The sequence below is a fragment of the Schistocerca piceifrons genome, chromosome X (genome assembly GCF_021461385.2).
Source record: "Schistocerca piceifrons isolate TAMUIC-IGC-003096 chromosome X, iqSchPice1.1, whole genome shotgun sequence".
NCBI lineage: Eukaryota > Metazoa > Arthropoda > Insecta > Orthoptera > Acrididae > Schistocerca > Schistocerca piceifrons.
Window position 1 is genome coordinate 153314548 of NC_060149.1, and position 23330 is coordinate 153337877.

The window sequence follows — 23330 nt, forward strand, 5'->3', positions numbered from 1 at the left end:
TTTATTTATGGCTTATCAGCTTATAATTAGAATACTATTATGAAATCAGTCGTCTGAAACATTCTAATCTTATCCATTCACAGATTAAACAATGCAAAATAGTGTCGTTGAAGCTACCATCCTCAGATCCAGCAGCGCCAATGATCTCAACCAATTTACCCATTAATTTTAAGCGACCTCAATTTTTAATCAAGGTTTCCTTTGAAACACCAATAAACAAGGTTCATAGTTAGAGAGAGGGGGGGATTAGGGAGGGGGTGGACATAGGGAGTGGAAAAGAGGAGAGAGGCAGAGAAAGGTGGGAAGAGGTGAGGGACAGAAAAAGGGAGAGGAGGAGATTGACATAGAGGGAGGGGGGGAGATTAACAGAGTGTGGAGGAAGATGAATATACCATACCTATTTAGCCCCCCCCCCCCCCCCCCTCAATTAACCATAGACCTTGCTCTGGGTGGGGAGGCTTGCGAGCCTCAGTGATACACATAGCCGTACCGTAGGTGCAACCACAATGGAGTGGTATCTGTTGAGAGGCCAGACAAATGTGTGGTTCCTGAAGAGGGGCAACAGTCTGGATTATTGACTGATCTAGCCTTGTAACACTAACCAAAATGGCCTTGCTGTGCTGGTACTGCGAACGGCTGAACACAAGGGGAAACTACGGCCGTAATTTTTCCTGACGGCATGCAGCTTTACTGTATGATTAAATGGTGATGGCGTCCTCTTGGGTAAAATATTCCGGAGGTAAAATAGTCCCCCATTTGGATCTCTGGGCGAGGACTGCTCAGAAGGACGTCGTTATCAGGAGAAAGAAAACGTGTCTACGGATCGAAGCGTGGAATGTCAGATCCCTTAATCGGGCAGGTAGGTTAGAAAATTTAAAAAGGGAAATGGATAGGTTAAAGTTAGATATAGTGGGAATTATTGAAGTTCGGTGGCAGGAGGAACAAGACTTTTGGTCAGGTGAATACAGGGTTATAGATACAAAATCAAATAGGGGTAATGCTGGAGTAGGTTTAATAATGAATAAAAAAAATAGGAGTGCGGGTAAGCTACTACAAACAGTATAGTGAATGCATTATTGTGGTCAAGATAGACACAAAGCCCATGCCTACTACAGTAGTACAAGTTTATATGCCAACTAGCTCTGCAGATGACGAAGAAATTGAAGAAATGTATGTCGAGATAAAAGAAATTATTCAGATAGTGTAGGGAGATGAAAATTTAATAGTCATGGGTGACTAGAATTCGATAGTAGGAAAAGGAAGAGAAGGAAACGTAGTAGGTGACTATGGATTGGGGCTAAGAAATGAAAGAGGAAGCCACCTGGTAGAATTTTGCACAGAGCATAACTTCATCATAGCTAACACTTGGTTCAAGAATCATAAAAGAAGGTTGTATACATGGAAGAAAGCTGGAGATACTGAAAGGTTTCAGATAGATTAGATAATGGTAAGACAGAGATTTAGGAACCAGGTTTTAAGTTCTAAGACATTTCCAGGGGCGGATGTGGACTCTGACCACAATCTATTGGTTATGAACTGTAGATTAAAACTGAATAAACTGCAAAAAGGTGGGAATTTAAAGAGATGGGACCTGGATAAACTGACTAAACCAGAGGTTGTACAGTGTTTCGGGGAGAGCATAAGGGAAAAATTGACAAGAATGGGGGAAAGAAATACAGTAGAAGAAGAATGGATGGCTTTGAAGGATGAAGTAGTGAAGGTAGCAGAGGTTCAAGTAGGTAAAAAGACAAGGGCTAGTAGAAATCCTTTGGTAACAGAAGAAATATTGAATTTAATTAATGAAAGGAGAAAATATAAAAATGCAGTAAATAAAGCAGGCAAAAAGGAATACAAACGTCTCAAAAATGCGATCGACAGCAAGTGCAAAATGGTTAAGCAGGGATGGCTAGAGGACAAATGTAAGGATGTAGAGGCTTATCTCACTAGGGGTAAGATAGATACTGCCTACAGGAAAATTAAAGAGACCTTTGGAGAAAAGGGAACCACTAGTATGAATATAAAGAACTCAGATGGAAACCCAGTTTCTAAGCAAAGAAGGGAAAGCAGAAAGGTGGAAGGAGTATAAAGAGGGTCTATACGACGACGATGTACTTGATGGCAATATTATGGAAATGGAAGAGGATGTAGATGAAGATGAAATGGGAGATATGATACTGCGTGAAGAGTTTGACAGAACACTGAAAGACCTAAGTCGAAACAAGGCCCCGGGTCTAGACAACATTCCATTAGAACTACTGACAGCCTTGGGAGAGCTAGTCCTGACAAAACTCTACCATCTGGTGAGCAAGATACACTCCTGGAAATGGAAAAAAGAACACATTGACACCGGTGTGTCAGACCCACCATACTTGCTCCGGACACTGCGAGAGGGCTGTACAAGCAATGATCACACGCCCGGCACAGCGGACACACCAGGAACCGCGGTGTTGGCCGTCGAATGGCTGCGCAGCATTTGTGCACCGCCGCCGTCAGTGTCAGCCAGTTTGCCGTGGCATACGGAGCTCCATCGCAGTCTTTAACACTGGTAGCATGCCGCGACAGCGTGGACGTGAACCGTATGTGCAGTTGACGGACTTTGAGCGAGGGCGTATAGTGGGCATGCGGGAGGCCGGGTGGACATACCGCCGAATTGCTCAACACGTGGGGCGTGAGGTCTCCACAGTACATCGATGTTGTCGCCAGTGGTCGGCGGAAGGTGCACGTGCCCGTCGACCTGGGACCGGACCGCAGCGACGCACGGATGCACGCCAAGACCGTAGGATCCTACGTAGTGCCGTAGGGGACCGCACCGCCACTTCCCAGCAAATTAGGGACACTGTTGCTCCTGGGGTATCGGCGAGGACCATTCGCAACCGTCTCCATGAAGCTGGGCTACGGTCCCGCACACCGTTAGGCCGTCTTCCGCTCACGCCCCAACATCGTGCAGCCCGCCTCCGGTGGTGTCGCGACAGGCGTGAATGGAGGGACGAATGGAGACGTGTCGTCTTCAGCGATGAGAGTCGCTTCTGCCTTGATGCCAATGATGGTCGTATGCGTGTTTGGCGCCGTGCAGGTGAGCGCCACAATCAGGACTGCATACGACCGAGGCACACAGGGCCAACACCCGGCATCATGGTGTGGGGAGCGATCTCCTACACTGGCCGTACACCACTGGTGATCGTCGAGGGGACACTGAATAGTGCACGGTACATCCAAACCGTCATCGAACCCATCGTTCTACCATTCCTAGACCGGCAAGGGAACTTGCTGTTCCAACAGGACAATGCACGTCCGCATGTATCCCGTGCCACCCAACGTGCTCTAGAAGGTGTAAGTCAACTACCCTGGCCAGCAAGATCTCCGGATCTGTCCCCCATTGAGCATGTTTGGGACTGGATGAAGCGTCGTCTCACGCGGTCTGCACGTCCAGCACGAACGCTGGTCCAACTGAGGCGCCAGGTGGAAATGGCATGGCAAGCCGTTCCACAGGACTACATCCAGCATCTCTACGATCGTCTCCATGGGAGAATAGCAGCCTGCATTGCTGCGAAAGGTGGATATACACTGTACTAGTGCCGACATTGTGCATGCTCTGTTGCCTGTGTCTATGTGCCTGTGGTTCTGTCAGTGTGATCATGTGATGTATCTGACCCCAGGAATGTGTCAATAAAATTTCCCCTTCCTGGGACAATGAATTCACGGTGTTCTTATTTCAATTTCCAGGAGTGTATATGAGACAGGCGAAATAGCATCAGACTTCAAGAAGAATAAAATAATTCACTCCCAAAGAGAGCAGATGTTGACAGATGTGAAAATTACCAAACTTTCAGTTTAATAAGTCACAGCTGCAAAATACTAACGCGAATTCTTTACAGACGAATGAAAAAACTGGTAGAAGCCACCTTGGGGAAGATCAGTTTGGATTCCGTAGAAATGTTGGAACACGTGAGGCAATACTGACCCTACGGCTTATCTTAGAAGCTAGATTAAGAAAAGGCAAACCTACGTTTCTAGCATTTGTTGACTTAGAGAAAGCTTTTGACAATGTTGACAATGTTGTTTATTGTAATACTCTCTCTGTACAGAAACCAGATGGCAGTTATAAGAGTCGAGAGACATAAAAGAGAAGCAGTGGTAGGGAAGGGAGTGAGACACAGTTGCAGCCTCTCTCCGATGTTAATCAATCTGTATACTGAACAAGCGGTAAAGAAAACAAATAAAAATTTGGAGTAGGTATTAAAATCCATGGAGAAGAAATAAAAACTTTGAGGTTCGCCGATGACATTGTAATCCTGTCAGAGACAACAAAGACTTGGAAGAGCAGTTGAACGGAGTGGACAGTGTCTTGAAAGGAGAATATAAGATGAACATCAACAAAAGCACAACGAGGATAATGGAATGTAGTAAAGTTAACTGAGATGATGCTGAGGGCAGTAGATTGAGAAATGAGACACTTAAAGTAGTAAAGGAGTTTTGCTATTTGGGGAGCAAAATAACTGATGATGGTTGTAGCAGAGAGGATATAAAATGTAGACTGGCAATGGCAAGAAAAGGGTTTCTGAAGAAGAAAAATTTGTTGACATCGAGTATAGATTTAAGTGTTAGGAAGGCGTTTCTGAAAGTATTTGTATGGAGTGTAGCCATGTATGGAAGTGAAACATGGACGATAAATAGTTTGGACGAGAAGAGAATAGAAGCTTTCGAAATGTGGTGCTACAGAAGAATTCTGAAGATTAGATGGGTAGATCACATAACTAATGAGGAGGTATTGAATAGGATTGGGGAGAAGAGGAGTTTGTGGCACAACTTGACTAGAAGAGGGGATCGGTTGGTAGCGCATGTTCTGAGGCATCAAGGGATCACCAATTTAGTATTGTAGGGCAGCGTGGAGGGTAAAAATCTTGGAGGGAGACCAAGAGGTGAGTACACTAAACAGATTCAGAAGGATGTAGGTTGCAGCAGGTACTGGGAGATGAAAAAGCTTGCACAGGATAGAGTAGCATGGAGAGCTGTATCAAACCAGTCTCAGGACTGAGGACCATGACAACAACAACAACAACAACCTATTTAGCAACAGCGAAGCATTGCTGTGTTTGCTAGTCGTGTTGATAAAGGCAACATGTATGCTCTAATCACATTATTTCAGTATACAGTACAGATTATTTGAATTGGGATCTCCTACTTACCCATGAAGTCACCTTAACTAGTTACATCTTTTCACCAAACCTCCAGGATGAATTGAAATTTTAATAGCAGTGCTGTTTCCCTTATAATATTTCTTCCAAACTCAGCAATTAGGAGCTGCTCCATGCGTAATGTGGTAATAACACAGTGCCCAGGATATCAGGGTTTCAATCACCATCTGCCACAGATTTTTAGTCATCACAATAGATGAATAATATTGTGTCTATTGTATCAATGACCTTATTTACTCAGTTTCTTAGATTCTATTGTTTCCATGGATATAAGAATATTGTTGTTATTTCGTTTGTTTATTTTCCTTCCCTTCTTGCACTTGGTTCTATAAGTTGTTTCTAAAAACCTGTCTGGAATTTTTTATTGGCGCTAATAAGATTGTCAGTTTTCTTTTTGTAAATAACGTGATCTCATCTATCTTAGTGCATCGGAGAGACTTATTGCTGTACATCTGTTCTGCCATTTAGATACCTGGAGGACTATCGAAATGATGATGACAGTGATGATAATACTAGTAAAAGAAAGAATGATGATCTGAAATTTATTAAAGAGCAATTATCTCTGAGGAAGCCTTCAAAATCATCTTCTACTGACGATGAGGTAAAACCAGAACGTGTGAGAGTTCGAGCCTCGGATTACACGTCTTCAAAGGTTTCTGGCCTCACAATATCGGTAAGTCTGAAACGCAATTTGTTTTTGATCAGTAAAAAAGCATTTTGCATGCTGTAACTGAATGTATTTAATCACCCAGATGTGTTTTGTCTTTGTTAACCCTTTCTGCTCCACTGCCAAACTATTGTTGGGATTCGCTAGGTTCATGGCAGAGCTTAATACGAAGATCTAACAACTCAAAGCATGTCGCATTCACATGTTTCTAGTAGGATGATGGTTGGTAGAAAATGTGCAAGTGATGATACGGCCATGTCTCTTCTCAAAGACTTCTCGGATGAAGGAGAATTTAGTGAGGAAAGTGACAGGGAGGAAACTTCTGTGTGCTGTGACGTAGGTTCTAGGGAACTGGAATCCACTGATGGAATGGAAAGTGGACAAGAGAGAGAACCTGTAGCAAATACCTGGAAAGTTTATCGCAATGGTGACAGAGAGCCCACGAAGTTTCCTTTTTCTATCACACAACCAAGTTTCACCATTCCTTGTGATGTTGGGCCAGAATTTGAACCTGAAAATTTCTGTCTATTCTTCACTGACAACTTTATTAGTGGAACTGTGAATGCTAGAAAAATGTATGCTAAAGAAAAAATACAGAAAGTCACTCCACTTACAAAATACTCAGTGTGGCACTCGTGGAGGGATGTTTCATTACAAGAATTGAAGGCTTTTGTTGGTGTAATATTGAACATGGCCTAGGGTTTGAAGACAGAATTAGTTGATTATTTTGCAGAAAACTGGCTAGAATGAACTCTGTTTTTGAAAGATGTTTTTTTCTCATTTCCATTTTTCAAATATTTTGGATGCTGCATATAGTTCCACCTGTCACAATTCAAGGGTGTCAACATATGAGAGGGAGCAAGGTGAAGAACATTAGTGAGTACATCAACAGTAAATGCAAAGAACTTTATGTACCAAAAAGAAAAAGTGAAATGATCATATGGCATTGTTGGCCGGGATGTCCCATTCGGGTTCAGTTGCCAAGTGGAAGTCTTATTTCATTCAGCGCCACATTGGGTGACTTGCAGAATGTGGTTATAGAAGAGAGCACAGAAGCATTCACAGGAAGAATTCAAGAGCTACAATCCAAAGACACCTAGAGAATGGGGTTTACGAGTTTTCTGTCTGTGTGATTCAGAAAATGGTTGTGTTTTTTCTCACATTCCATGTTATGGAAAGACAACTACACTAATTGATCCTGGTTTACCTTGTGCATCCCAAATAGTGATCCACTTGGCACAGCAGTTGCTAGCTTTGGAAGATTGTTCAGGCTATCACATCTTTACTGACAGGTTCTACACAAGCCCTTAACTTGGGGGGAATTGCACAAAATAAAATTTCATCTAATAGGTACAGTTATGCTTTCTCGGCAGGATTTTCCATGTAATTTCAAGAAGATGAAACTTGAAACTTCCTGGCAGATTAAAACTGTGTGCCGGACCGAGATTCGAACTCGGGATCTTTGCCTTTCGCGGGCAAGTGCTCTACCAACTGAGCTACCCAAGCACGACTCGTGTCCCGTCCTCACAGCTTTACTTCCGCCAGTACCTCGCCTCCTACCTTCCAAACTTTACAGAAGCTCTCCTGCGAACCTTGCAGAACTAACACTCCTGAAAGAAAGGATATTGCAGAGACATGGCTTAGCCACAGCCTGGGGGATGTTTGCAGAATGAGATTTTCACTCTCCTGCAGAGTGTGCACTGATATGAAACTTCCTAGCAGATTAAAACTGTGTGCCGGACCAAGACTCGAACTTGGGATCAGTTGGTAGAGCACTTGCCCGCGAAAGGCAAAGATCCCGAGTTCGAGTCTTGGTCCGGTACACAGTTTTAATCTGCCAGGAAGTTTCATATCAGTGCACACTCCGCTGCAGAGTGAAAATATCATTCTGGAAACATCCCCCAGGCTGTGGCTAAGCCATGTCTCCGCAATATCCTTTCTTTCAGGAGTGCTAGTTCTGTAAGGTTCGCAGGAGAGCTAATGTAAAGTTTGGAAGATAGGAGGCGAAGTACTGGTGGAAGTAAAGCTGTGAGGACGGGGCGTGAGTCGTGCTTGGGTAGCTCAGTTGGTAGAGCACTTGCCTGCGAAAGGCAAAGATCCCAAGTTTGAGTCTCGGTCCGGCACACAGTTTTAATCTGCCAGGAAGTTTCATATCACCGCACACTCCGCTGCAGAGTGAAAATCTCATTCTGGAAGATGAAATTTGCTGAAAATGAGTTGTGTGACTATGAAAATGAGATGAAAATTGCGTTTTGTTCATTCCATGACAAGAGGTTAGTGACAATGCTGTGCACATTCTTTAGTCCTCAAACCCAATTGATCATTGTTTATAGGAAGGAACAAGCTGTGCAGTTCCTGAAACCCACTGTTATTTAAGAATACACTAAGTTTATGGGAGGAGTGAACTGAGTTGAACAGAGCTTATCAGTACTGTGGTTGCTGTGGTTTTACAAGATGATCATACAAAATTTGGAAAAAAATTATTCTTCTGGCTGACTGAAGTTACTGCAGTGAGCAGTTATATTCTATACACAATGGACAGAAATGAATGTGAAGAACAGCTGCAAGCTAATCTTTGCTATAGAAGAATCTAATCAGACAGCTAGTCAGCCAGGTTAGAAATACAGACTCAAAGAAGAGTAGAAGTCTGTCATCACTGACACTGAGAAAAGACTGAATGCAAGGTTACATTTTATAATGCAAAATGAAAGAAAAGAACAACAAAGGGTTGCATGGTTTGCAGCATATGCAAGAAGAAAGGAGGAATAAGAGAAACAGTTTTCTACTGCAAACATACAAGAGGAAGCCTGGAATTCACCTGGGGGGATGTTTGAAGAAGTACCATGCAGAAAAAATTATAAACAACCAAAACAAAAATACCGTATGTGCTTTCAAAAACTAGCATAAAAGAAAATAAAGTTGTCAAGTGACCTCATATTGCATTTTACTTTTTTAAAAAATGGCAGCACAATAACCCATAATCCCTCATATCATTATCCACCTAAAATAAATAAGAGTTAGGGAGAATGCAGTGAGTAGAAAAACTGTATTGGAAAGGGTTAACAGGGATCATCAGAAGCTGTTCTGGAATGTTACATTATATCTGATTTTATTTAAAACAGTTCACATGTAAACCTGATTATAAAATGCAAGGTTACTTACAGTTGAATTTTATCTCACTTCTTGATGGTTGCACTGCTTTCACTCAGTTTGGCCTTTGGAGTATTAAGAGAGATATCACAGCTTATGATACAACAAACACCATACAGAAACACAAAATACAAACAGCCAATGCATGATCACCAATTTTACTTAAGACTGACAGATCCCACAGACCTATAACTTAACAGTAAAGGAAGGGAAATATTATGAAAAGACAAATGTATAAATTTAACACAAAAATGGATTAAACTTATACAGAAAAGCTTACTGTAGAATCGGAAGCCGTTACAGCACAATAAGGTAAAAAGGACAACAATGTGAATATTGGGCTAACTAGAGAACTAATAAAAATAATGATATCCTCAAAATTATAACAGACTTGGGAATGACAAAAACAATATGAACACAGAACGTACAGCCCTCAGAAAGCTCAAACTCCAAAACAAAAATATTGTTATTCCAGAAGCAGAAAAGACAATGCAATTGTCCTTGTGGACAAAAAACAACACATTGACAAAACGCGAGAACTCTTTTCACAAAATGATATTAACAAACTGAAATTTGACCCAACAAACAGGTTCTGGACGAAGGTAAAAAATACCTTAGAACATACAGACCACAAACTAGATGATAAAGGAAAAAAAAATTAGGACAAAACAATCCCATTGTACATACCCTCCAGTGCAAGCCAAAAACAAACAAATAAAACATTCCAGTACTACCTATTATATACAAGCTACACTTCCAGGATTTATGTTAGAAATTTCTATCTGAAAACTTCAAAATACAACAAAACCTGGAAGCTAACAGCCAACTTCCAGATGAATGCATTAATGAAACAGTCATGTCACTAAAACTAATAACAGAACAAAACTACCTTTTGTTCAGTACAGAACCTACTAAAAGGAAGATAATATACCAATGGGCTCTCCAATTTCAGGTGTATTAACAAATATTTTCACAAACAAAACATTATTGCAAATAGAAACAGTACACCAGGGTCAGATACATGGATGATGATACACCTTATAGATGCAGCATCAACAAATACTGACAGGCTATATGCAGGCATAAACACAACAGACAAAAAGATCAGATTCACAATAGGAAAAAAACAGGATATTATATTAAACTTTTTAGGTGTAATAAAAATTAAAACAAACAGCACAATTTTGCAGTTTCCTGTAAACCTACAACTGACACAATCATACATCAAATGTCAAACCACTTACATTCCCAAAAACAAACAGCCCTCCAATACTGTATTCACCCAAGTGTAAGATGATGTTTTTCCCGATGCATCACTCAAAAAATACAGGAGCGTCGTATGTCTGCAGATTAAACTGTTGCTGCTTGAGATTACCATTTTTCATTGTTTAATAGATTATGTAGAGCTCATTTTACATTTACAGATGAAGCTAGCTTTGGTTGTTGAGGTCACATGCAGATTTTTTTTTTTCTAAAGAATTTTGAAAGGCAGGACTGGGCAAATGATATTTGCCTTCCGACAGCACATAATCTTCCAATACGCCTAAGCACTCAATACAGTACTGACATTGCTTGAACAATTACGTGACATTCGACTCGTGTGGTGCTAGTGTGAGGGGTATGCTAGAAACTATGAGCTAGGCACTACAACAATCCATTTCTTTGCTTAAAATTTGGCAATTTTGTACAACACAGAAAGAATAACACACACAATTCTAACATCTTACAAACTGTTGTTGTATTTGCAATAAAAGTTCTCATACATGTATGGATACCCCATACAAGCATTATGCTGCTTTTTAAGTTACATTCAAAAGCAGAAATATTGTTTTACTAGGGGGGCTGCAAATGATAAATTCGGTCACTATTCACATATTAGAATACTGGGTAAAAATGTTACCAGCTGTTAATGAGTTTTATAACATGAGGCTGACATTCAGATAAAATGAGAAGGAAAATTAAACTAGAATCAAGTGTCTAAAAAACTAAATAAATCATATTAAAGTGACTGTAGTTGCTGTCACAAGAATAAATTGCAGCAGCAAGATCCATAATGGAGATAGTGCCAACAGACATCAGTATATGGGGATGAGTGCAAGTTTGAGGATTGGACTGAATCGTGATTGCAATATTTTATTTATGAATTAGTAGTTGTTGATAAATATGACTTGCACTGAAGAAGATATTGCAGTCTGTGTTTCACAGTTGCCCAAGCACAGCACTACAGATGGGTTGGAGGGGGAACAGTGATACCAGCTTAGTTGAGAACTAGATGAGTGTGAGGAGGGGTTTAGTGAGGAGGCAGCAAGCTATGTTGTGTTGCCAACTATGGGAATTTATACTGTGTACTTTAGCTTTTTATGGACATTTTTTATATTTAAACTGCAGTTTGACTGAATCCATTTGTAGTCAGAATTGAACTGACTTAAAAATTTGACAAATACTGAACAAGAGTATTCATTTCTGCAGGAGACGGTAAAAGTCTAGATGGGACCAGTGGCATACTTACGGTTTTCATGTTGCATTGTTGTTGACCTTCACTGTGACATATGATGGGAATGAAAGGTGGTGTGTCAGTTGCTGGTTGTATGCAACCTATGAGAGAGCAGCGAGCAGACAATATGTTTGGAAGCAAGAGATACTGTAACATTCTCACATCACTATAGAAACAAAATCTGATATGTACTGGAATAAAAACAGCTGTGTTCTCAGGTCACACGGTAATCACATCATCAGAAATTGCTTCTTATTTGGAAGAAACAGCCAAATACTTGTGACAATGAAGATATAAATTTCGCAGCTGGCTATATAATGATTTGGTGGTGGTGGTGATTAAAAATAATGATACCAAAGATGACTGGCTTAGTAATCAAAAAATGTTGACAAGAAAATGGTGTGCAAAGTAGTGTCAACAATTTCTTTTCAGCTATTTTATTTCTCCTTATATTATCAAAATGTAGACAATTAATAAATGGCATAAATTTAGAATAGGTACACTGTTAACTTTTTAGGTGAATATTTGCCAGTTTGCAATTTTGATTAGTCAGAATATGTTAAAAATAAATTTTTCTCAAGAAGCTTCTTGGGGAAAGAATCTTATAATCAGGGTCATCTTATACTCGGGTAAATATAGTATATACTACTTACAATCAACACAATACTGCTTAACACAGAATACTAACAAAAATAACTAGACACTGCCAAACAAACAACAATAAACAGTGGATACTACAATAATCTAGCATTACAATTAAACAATCAATTTAAAAATAAAATAAAACCAGTTAACACTCATTCACAAACAACAATACAACAAGACTCCACCAAGCAAGCACGCACAATGATAAAAAACACAAAACACATATGATAACACAAAAGAAGACTCCAGTTGGTCCACAAGGACATGGAAACAAAATACACGTAAAATAATCGACATTTTCAGAAGACAAAACATAAATGTTCCATGCAGACGCTTCAATCCAGAAGTGAATCCCATCCAAAAGTACATCCAAAAACTAACAAAGTACACAAATAGCTACTCAAAAGTGGTAATATACCAATTACATTGCAGTACATGTAATGGGAGATATGTGGGGCAAATTGGCAGAACATTTGATACAAGTAACATGGAAACATACAAAAAGCTATTCAACAGTTGCAGAGCATTTAAGGTAAATGAATTGCAGCCCAACTACAAAAGAGAAAAATGTGAAGATCAGTGGAATAAATAAGAAAAGCCACCTTGCAAACTTTACAAAAAAAAAAAAAACACCAACTATCATATACCGACAGAAAAAAAATCTTAACACCAAAATATAATTAATGCACAGTAACCAAATTTCAGGACTAAATTTGTCTAGGTAACATATTTAGATGGTTAACATTGTGAGAGCGCAGACTAATGTCATTGCGAGAAAAGCAATTGCAAATGTGAAATAATGGTACATTAATAACCAGTGTATCTGCCAGACTGTTGAATGCAAGCATGTATATGTGCATGCGTGTGTCAAACGGGTGTGCTGGATGTCAATTTGTGGGATGGCGTTCCATGCCTGCCGCACTTGGTCAGTCAATACAAGGCTACATAATACTGTTTGGATAATGCTGGAGTTTTTCTCCAGCGATGTCCCCTATGTGCTCGCTTGGAGACTAATCTGGTGATCGAGCAGGCCAAGGCCACATGATGACAGTATGTAGAGCATGTTGGGTTACAATAGCGGTATGTGAGTGAGTATTATCCTGTTGGAAAACACCCCCTGGAATGCTGTTCATGAATGGCAGCACAATAGGTTTAATCACCAGACTGACATACAAATTTGGAGTCAGGATGAGGGGTATAGCCACGAGAGTGCTCCTACTGTCATACAAAATCACACCCCAGACCATAACTCCAGGTGTAGGTCCAGTTTGTCTAGGCCGCTGACAGTTTGCTTGGAGGCACTCACATGGCATCCTCCTAACCAACACACAACGATAATTGGCACCAAGGCAAATCTGGCTTTCATCAGAAAACACAACAGACCTCCATTCCACCCTCCAATGATCTCTCAACTGACACCACTGAAGTGGTAAACAACGGTGGTTTGGGGTCAGTGAAATGCACGCTACAGGGCATTTGGCTCGGAGCTGTCAACTGATTTGTAACGGTTCATTGTGTCACTGTGGTGCCATGTGCTTCTTGAATTGCTGCTGCAGATGCAGTATGATGCACCATCCCAGCTAGTACCCTGTGGCCATCTGGAGTCCGGTGGTCTTGCAGCCGTACCTTCCTGTGACCACCGCTGTCATCAATTGAGTACAATTGCTACATTTCTGCCAAGTCTTTCTGCAATATCATCGAACGAACATTCAGCTTCTCGTAGCCCTATTACACAACTTCATTCAAACTCAGTGCTCTGTTGATAATGCGTCTTCATCATCTTAAAAGCATTCTTCAATAACATCAATTCAGTATGTCCAATTTCAAAGGTGACTAACGCTTCTGACCGTTACATTGTTTATTTAAAGCAAACCTGATTTGCAGCCAGGTGCTACTAGCACCACTCTTATGCAACTGATGCGAAATTTGAAGACACATCATCTTTCATATAAAAACACACACACACACACACACATACACACACACACGCACACACACAAGAAACAAGAATGTTGGCACTACTTACACAAAATACATGATGCACCAAACACCAAAAGCAATGCAGGAAGGTGTATTTACTGTTAAAGTGATGCCAGTTACTATGAGTCTATATTGTCAACCACAGTATGTGCAAAGAATTTAGTGAAACCCAGAAATTTCAATTGAAGCATGTTATTAACATGCAAAATACAGGAAAAGGTGTGGCTTTCAATCTAATGCAATATAGTCATCAAAGAAATGACACAAACTTTTAACATTAAATACCATCACATTTTATGTTAAAATTCATATGTGAACTGTTTTAAATATAAAATCAAAATTTGTAAACCAATAAAACATAACATCCTAGATCACCCATTGATAGTGGCTTGTTAATAAAGATGAAACACACATGGGTTATTAAATAGCTCCAGCTGCAGCATGCAAAAAGACATGTTTTAATTGATACACAATGGATAGCTGCTGTTGAAAATGACTGCTACAAGAAACTTGTTAAACGTTAATGTATGTGAAGATCATGAATGTATTGCTTATTGTAATTTATAAATCTGCATTTCATTTCATTATTGTGTTCTATGGTAACATGACTGAGTTTATACTATTTTATGTGGGAGATGATTGTAAATATCAAAACTGGTGAAAGTGTGAGCCACAACAAGACTCAAACCTGGATCCTTGCCTTTTGTGGGCAATTCCCTTACCAATGGAGTAACCCAAGCATGACTCACCTTCACAGCTTCCCTTCTGCAGGTACATCCCTGACACTTTCCAAGCCCCACAGAAACTTTTTTCCTCTGGAGAGGAGCTTCTGTCAAGTTTGTAAAGTATGAGTGAGTTACTGACAGATGGAAAGCTGTGAATGCAGATTAAGAACCATGCCTATATTTCTCTGTTGGTATGATGGGTGCCTGTAAAAAGCAAGGGTCCATGTTCAAGTCACAGTCTAGGGCATAGTTTTTATCTGTCAGTGAATTTCAAAATAATGCACATTCCACTGCAGAGTAAATATTCATTCTGATCAGGTTAAAGGTGTTTCTCAGTCTTGACTTGTAGTTGCAACTGTAATTGACATAGAAACATTATGTTGCCACTCAACCATGTAGCTGTGTCACAGTAGACCCTAATGTGACAGGCATTTCAATAGCAAGGCCTGATTCTTACAGAAAGCTTCAAATTGCCCCTGAGCTATTATTTGACTTTGCTTAGTGTGAGCTGTGATGAGTGTTGGAATCAACTTTCCACTCGGTATTTCTTGCTGCCACATATATAGCATTTCAGAAGCTTCATATTAAATGATAGACATCACAGGCTACTTGGCAAGCAGTGGTAGAATGTCAAGTTTAGGAGCATGGTTTTCCAGACAGGTAGCTGGAATTTCTCAAATTGTGAAATGGTACCACCAACTTCTGTGCATGCCTTACAGATGCAAAAGTAAAAATTCCTGCTGATTACACAATTGTGTCAGAGCTTCATAGCTCCCTGAGATTGAGAAGGGGTGTCTCTTGGAGACATGCAGCGAATGGGAAGGAAGTGATGTAACTTACGCAAAAAAATACACTGAAGATGCTAATGGCTTGAAAAACAACCTCACTTATGCCTGCTTTTTATTTACCTGTGTAGGCAGAACATATCAAGCCTGGCCTCTATGACTGTAATATTGCCAGAACATGTCAAGCCTAGCCTCTATGGCTGTAAAATATTACACTGTATGTCCAGTCATATGGATACTTAAAATTACAGCAGAATGGCCATGCCTCATATATTGCAAGGTTTGGACGGTCTGTGGTAAATGTGGAAAAGTAATGGCACATTTATGATATAGTTATTTGCACTCAGTTCTTGAAATTATTCAGTTCTGAGCCTAGCTTTCACTAAGGGAATGAAAAAGATCACGGAATAGATGACTTAAACTGCAACCATAAATGTCTAAAAGGCTGTTAAACCATCAGTTTTCACATTATCATATGCACCAGTGAATCAGTCACCTGAAAATTTAGAAGTGAACATTGTATGTAAACTCAAACTATTAACAGTATATCTTGATATATTCCAGTTATATAAGTGTGGCAAATTCAAAGACGAGAATATACATACAAAAGGGCAAAACAATTTATGTAGTAAGAAAGTGTTTTCTAGTCATGCACATATAACAACTTGTTACAAGTATATCACACATTCGGAGAAACAACAGATAAGAGACTAAGTCTTCTTATATACAGAGTTAGTAATTTCTTTCACCAATCCTTTCATGTAATTCCTAAAAACTGTTGTGGAAAAATTAACTAATGTGTCCAAAATGGCAAGTCTACCATCTTCACCCTGGAAAGAAAAGCAACTAGAAAAGGGTGAAAAACACAAAGCTTTAGAAAAACTTAATTCAATACACACTGTTGTGATTGCATTTAAGTCATTGATTTTTGTTTTCAGATGACTGGTTTCAGTCTTCTAAGAGGTCATCTTTAGATCTTACATTACTTGATAAAAGGAATGTAGGATCTGAAGATTATGTCTTAGAAGATTAAAACTGGTCACTTGAAAATAAAAATTAACATTTTAAATGTGATCAAGATAGTGTGTATTGAAATGAGTTATTACATTATCAAGATCACTGTTTTTCCTGTAACAGCATTCCAAAAGAATTTCTAGAAAAAACTGCCCAATATTACATCATTGGCACTGGGTGATGAGTAATATAATGACCTCCCACCTTTGATATTACTGTAGTATTGCCCTCATTTACTGCATAGGAAAGACATTGGATGGCGTAATGTGTTGCCCTCTTAAAGTCCATTAGACTACTGACTAATCTCCTGCGTAGATTCTGGAGTTATTGCTTAGTCCTCAGTTACCATTCTCTGCTGGAGAAAAAAATACAAGCTGCTTTCCTGCACAGACAACATCATACACTTTTTTTAGTGATCAGTCTTCTGACTGGTTTGATGTGGCCTGCCACCCTCTTCATCTCAGAGTAACATCTGCAATGTATGTCCTCAATTCCAGTATCCATCTTCCTCTACAGTTTTTAACATCTACAGCTCCCTCTAGTACCATCGAAGTTATTCCCTGACGTCCTAACAGAGATCCTCTCATCCTGTCCCTTGTTCTTGTCAGTGTTTTCCATATATTCCTGTCCCCACTGATTCTGCACAGAACCTCATCGTTCCTTATCTTATCAGTCCAACTAATTTTCAACATTTGTCTGTAGCACCACATCTCAAATGCTTCGATTCTATTCTGTTCCAGTTGAACCACAGCCCATGTTTCACTGCCATACAATGCTATGCTCCAAAATCATATTCCTCACTCTTGAGAAGGCCTGTGTTACTAAATACAACAGTTTCATAAAGAAGGCTTCAGGAGACAACTCCCCATATTTATATATTCCTTCCTTGCATTTTTATAGTATAGAAGTAGTGATACTTTGTCAGACAGAGAGAATGGTATTCTTCTGTAGTCTAGACTCACATTCAGGAGGACAACAGTTCAAACCTGTGCCTGGCCCTCCTGATTTAGGCTTTCCATGATTTCCCTAAATCTCTTTAGGCAAATGCTGAGATATTTCATTTGAAAGGGCAAGGCCATCTTCCTTCCCCATCCTTCCCTAGTCCAACAGGACTGATGACCTTGTTGTTTGGTCCCCTCCCCCAAATCAACCAACCAACCAACCTACCTACCTACCTATTTTCTGGAGTTGTGACTGTATTATTGTTATGTCTTCTAGAGCTATTAGTAATGTATACTTCACAGTCTAATGCTAATTTTTGTGCTCGACTTTGCTATTTCCATTCTTCCTTCAACCTTACACTGACTGCTGGTATGCGTCAACTGACAGTAAAGGGATTTGTGGGATGACAGTTACCATTGGATTTGGACTTTAGTTACAGAAAATAGTGTGAGTGAATTTTAATTGTTGATGTTGTCTTTTCAAACTATCTTTCTCTAATTGAGAAATTTTGTTGACATCTGTATAATGGCATTTAATGACCTATCTATCTGGAATGTCTTGTGCAGTGAATGTTGTAATGTGACTAAAAGAACTGCAGATAACTTCCAGTATGCAGTGGAGTGTGCACTGACTTGAAACTTCCTGGCAGATGAAAGGCTGTGTACTGGACAGGGACTCAAACGTAGGACCTTAGCCTTTCTCGGGCAAGTGTTTTACCGACTCAGCTATCCAAGCACAGCTTCACTTCTGTCAGAACCTCTTGTCCTAAGCTGAGTGCTGAAAAAACACAAGTTCAAATATATCTTCAGGACTCTGACAAAAATCCATCAAACCGAGACCAGTTATAGACGTAGCAGGTCTCAGAACACCACAGGTGTATAAGATACCTTGCAAGTGTGGCCAGTCTCATGTCGTGCAAGTAGTACACACTGTGGAACAGTACATGAAAGAGCACGAGAGGTTTAATTGTCTGTACTATGCCAAGAAATCTGCTTTAGCTGAGCATGCTTTAGAAAATGGACACAAGATAAAATATGACAAAACGTCCATCGTAGTTCACACTAACAGCTTCTGGCAGTGTGTAATTAAAGTCGCTATTGAAATAAAAATCACTGATAACACTCTAAATAGAGACAGTAACCGGCAGGGTAAGCATGGTGTGGGATCCAGCAATAGCATAGATTAAGTGGGCAATAGCATAATTTAAGTGGGCAAACTGAATGCCGAGTCAACATATGTCCATATATGGTGACGCCACGAGCTTCGGAACCTAGCAGTTTGGTCCCCCCCCTCCTTAAACCAACCAACCACGAGCTTTAGTGGCATCACAGTCAGCAGCTAGCGTATATAAAAACGGAGTATCAGCAGCCCACTGGCAGTCATACTACTTGACAATGGCCAAGGCGTGCTTGGCTAGCTCATGCAATTTTAATCACGCTACATAGCTGAAAACCCAAGAACTTTTAATCTGACATTTCATTTGAATCTACTGGTGTGTCAAAGAAATGCACTGAACAGGTCATTGAATGTTACGCAGTGGCAGTTGAGTTTGATGAAACTACACTTTTAATTGTAGTTGTCTATAGCTCCCCTAACTCAGATTTCAGGACATTTATTTTCAAGCTAGAGAGAATTCTTAGTTACGTTTAGTGACCTCAGTATTAATTTTATAAATGACTATGCAATGAAAAGAATGTTGGAACACACACAAAGCCTTCTGATATGACAAATAAGATTCCATTTCCATTCCAGTCACAATTAGAGCGAGGGGAAAAAGACTGTTTATATGCATCTGTATGAGTCCTAATTTTTTGTGTCTTATCTTCGTACTCCTTAGGTGCAATGTATATTGGTGGCAGTAGAATCAATCGACAGTCGGCTTCAAATGCTGGTTATCTAAATTTTCCAAATAGCATTCTTCAAAAAGAACTTCACCTTCCCTCCAGAAATTCCCATTTGAGTTCCTGAAGCATCTCCGTAACACGTGTTGTCCGAAATACAAGTAACAAATCTAGCAGCCCACCTGATTTGCTTCGATGCTCTCCTTCAATTCAACCTGGTATGGATCCCAAACACTCGAGCAATATTCAAGAATAGGTCAAACCACTGTCCTATATGTGGTATTATTTACAGTTTATGGCTTGTAGAAAGTAAATCGATGCTAAATCACAGCGAGGAACAGTTTTTATGGTTCCTAACTCACAGTTCAACTAAAACTGCCATTCTTATTGCACAGAATGGGCCCATTATTAGTGAGTCAGAACAATTCAGATTTAAAGGTATTCAGATAGATAGTAAACAGTCATCAAAGCCCATATTCTGGATCTTGTTGTACAATTGAATGCTGCTATAGTTAACATTAGAACAGGATAATTAGTATATTTTGCCTAGTTTCATTCACTTATGACATAGGACGTCATATTCTGTGGTAAGACTTCCCATTGAAAAGGATATTTTTGGCTCATAAATGGGCAGTTTGAGCAATATGTGCTGTAAATTTGCAAACCTCTTCATGACCCCTGTTCAGGAGTCTTGGAATTCTGACACTGGCCACTCAATATTTAACTCAGTTTTATGTAATTTTTTGTTAACAGCATGAGCCCATTCCCCCAAATTAGCAGCTTTCACTCAGTTAATAAAAGACAGAAATCCATCTACATTTGGATCGCACCTCCTTGATTTGTATTGCAATAAGGTGTGCAATATTCTGCTGGATTCATTTTCCATGAGCTATCACAAATATTAAAAATCTTTGCAGTAATCTACACAGTTTCAAGTCTAAACTGTAGGGTTTCTGTGCAGTTTCTGTCGAGAAGTTTGTGGAAAAAAATTTATCTAATTTCTGTGTTATATTGTTGATTATGCTAATATCTGATCAGCAGTTTGTCATCTACATAGGATAGCATTCATGTTAATTGCATGCACTGACTTGTTTCATCACCATCCTCACGCTCCTCAGATCGTACAGAACTAGATGTGTAAATAAAAATTAAAAAAAAAAAAAAAAACTTTCACTGAAAGTTAGTGTATGCTTCACACATCCATCTTGTATAGATGCACAAGTTTGTACTAAATTTTACCTGTCAGTATTTTTGTTTCTTTTTTAACCAAAAGTGCAACAACCTCTGTTTTTTCAGCATTTTCCATTTTTTGTAATTATACCATGGTGGGTCTTTTCCACCCATAAACCACTTAACATGGCACATACTTCTCTACAGTGCACTTCTCATTCAATTTAAACTTTGCACATATTTCTCTAAATGCAACGTTGCTGCCTATGGATCACGGGGTTCCTCCGGGGACTGGGTGTTTGTGTTGTCCTCATCATTTCATCATCATTCATGACAGGGGCTAGATTGGACTGTGTAAGAATTGGGACTTCGTACGGGCGCTGATGACCGTGCAGTTGAGAGTCCCACAAACCCATCATCATCATCTATATGCAATGTACTGGAACTAAATTATTTCCATTCATTGTCTATGTAGGATCCTATCAATGCTTATCTGTTCTTTCCTCTCCTTCTTGATGGATTATCAGCTTGGGAAACTATAGTTGCTGTGAAATGACATTATCACCAGTCCCTGTATCCATACTGTCCGCCTCCATAGCTGAGTGGTCATCATGGCTGACTGCCATGCAGAGGACCTGACTTCAACTCCTGGTACTGCCAGGGATTTTTCCTTGGTGGGAGGATACGATTGGGGTGCACTCAGCCTCATGATGCCAATTGAGGAGATGCTTGGCCAAATGGTAGTGACAGCAGGTCTGTTGAACCATCAACGTGTGGGACTGCAATGTGCTAACCCCCATCCCTCCATACCACATTCACGTTGTGACATCGGCTGATGGTTGACATGGTGGTTGTTGGCCCGATTAGCAAATCTGTGGCCGAAACAGCTGTAGCCTTCTAGCAACAGCTTCACCTGCCTACACATATGTAACACATATCCCACACATCTATGTCTGTGTCTCTGTTGTTTTGCTGTGAGTGATGTAGAATAAGATTTTATATTTATCTGCATTGTGAATCTTAAAATTTTCCTGGCGAATGTTCAAACAAATATCGGGATTGCAGCCAGTCATCATTTATTTCATCGTTTGGTATTTCAACCGGGCAGCTGCCAATCATCTTCAAGTGAGTCATCGAAGACTAACTAAGCCATACTCAATCTGTGAGTATTCCACAAATGCACCAAAATTAAGTTGACACATGGACCACACTTCCAGGCAGTAGTTTCATCACTGATGGAAATGCGAAACTCTGCTATCCTCTGCACTGCTGTTCACTGTGGCCATTGGTGCACTCTGTCATCTTTAATTAGGACAAATCGTGGGGTTCCATGCACTGTCCAACAGGTAGCCACTACCACAATTCATCAGCTTTTTTGCCAGGCTTATTTCCCTGGATTATTTAATAATAGAGACTGTGGTCAGAATCGTAGTTCTGTCATACTCCATGGAATGTTCAGTGGAAATACAATGTTCGGCAATAGTGGACTTGCCTGGTTGCAAAAGACAAATGCAACATTAATGTTCAGTGCAGCATTCTTTCACAGTGGGTGTGGTCTGTCCTACTTAAGCCATGCCACATTGACAAGATATTTTGTAAATTCCGACCTTCTGCAATAACAAGTTGTCCTTCACTGATCCCAAAAGTCTGCAGTCTTAGATGGCATACGGAAAATGACTTTCATCTGAAATTTACAGAGGATTAGTATGAGTGGCCTTAAAATATACTGAATGCCCAAGAGAGCCATCATTCTTTTGTCAAACAAAGACATCCAAGAAAGGCAGATAACCGTCTTTCTCTATTTCCTTAGTGAACTGAATGTTGTTGCAAATGGAGTTGATGTGGTGAAGCAACTCCATCAATCTATCTTCATGAGGCCACATTACGAAAGTCAGCTGAGTTACAGATGTGATATAGTGGTACTGAAGGCTGACAAATGTAATGCAACTGTTTTGTTATCTCATAGTGTGTTTCATGAAAAAAATGTGTGGTCTGCTAAGTGACTCTACCTGTAGGAGGATTGATAATGACCATACAGTATGTGTGCAGTGGAAAACTCCTGCACTACTGAATTCCTCCTCCGTACCTCAAGAGATCACCAAGATGTTAAGACCGCATGGTTGTGTATCTCGAAGACTGTATGGCCTTCCAAACATTAATAAGGAAGTGTTCCATTACATCCAGTAATGAGCAACGTTGGAGCTCCTACATACGATTTAGCTACATGTTTTGCTTCTTTGCTGAGACCTTTGGGGGGCAAATGCTCATATCACATCTGTAACCCATTTGACTTTACCAATAGACTAGGGGCTCTACATCTAAGCAGTTCTGACCGTATGGTTAGCTTTGATGTGGTATCACTTTTTACAAAGGTCCCTCCACAGATTCTTTCACACTAGTTGGCAGAAAGTTTCAGGTGGACATCACTGCTTTTTTTCGGCTTGCTGTTCCCTCAACCTATTTTATGTTCAACCAAGAATATTTTGAACAGACTGATGGCATCACCATGGGCAGCCCTCTGTCTCCCTTGGTGGCCAACCTTCATATGGAGGATTTCGAGGAGAGAGAGCTTGAATCACCTGTCCTTAAACCAACTATGTTTTGGAAGTATGTGGAAAATACTTTCATAGGTTGGCCTCGTGGAGAAAATAAATTCATGGAATTTCTTCACCATTTCAACCAATTTACAACATTCAGTTCACTAACGAAATAGAGAAAGATA

General features: G+C 40.0%; 1 protein-coding gene across 1 annotated transcript in view; it reads left to right on the plus strand.

Annotated features, from left to right (window-relative positions):
* LOC124721225 (ATP-dependent DNA helicase Q5-like) overlaps nt 1–23330 on the plus strand; it is a 309692-nt gene that overhangs the window by 226938 nt on the left and 59424 nt on the right. The window contains exon 10 of the mRNA XM_047246081.1: nt 5664–5868. Coding sequence (XP_047102037.1) covers nt 5664–5868 — 205 coding nt within the window. The remainder of the gene's footprint in view (nt 1–5663; nt 5869–23330) is intronic.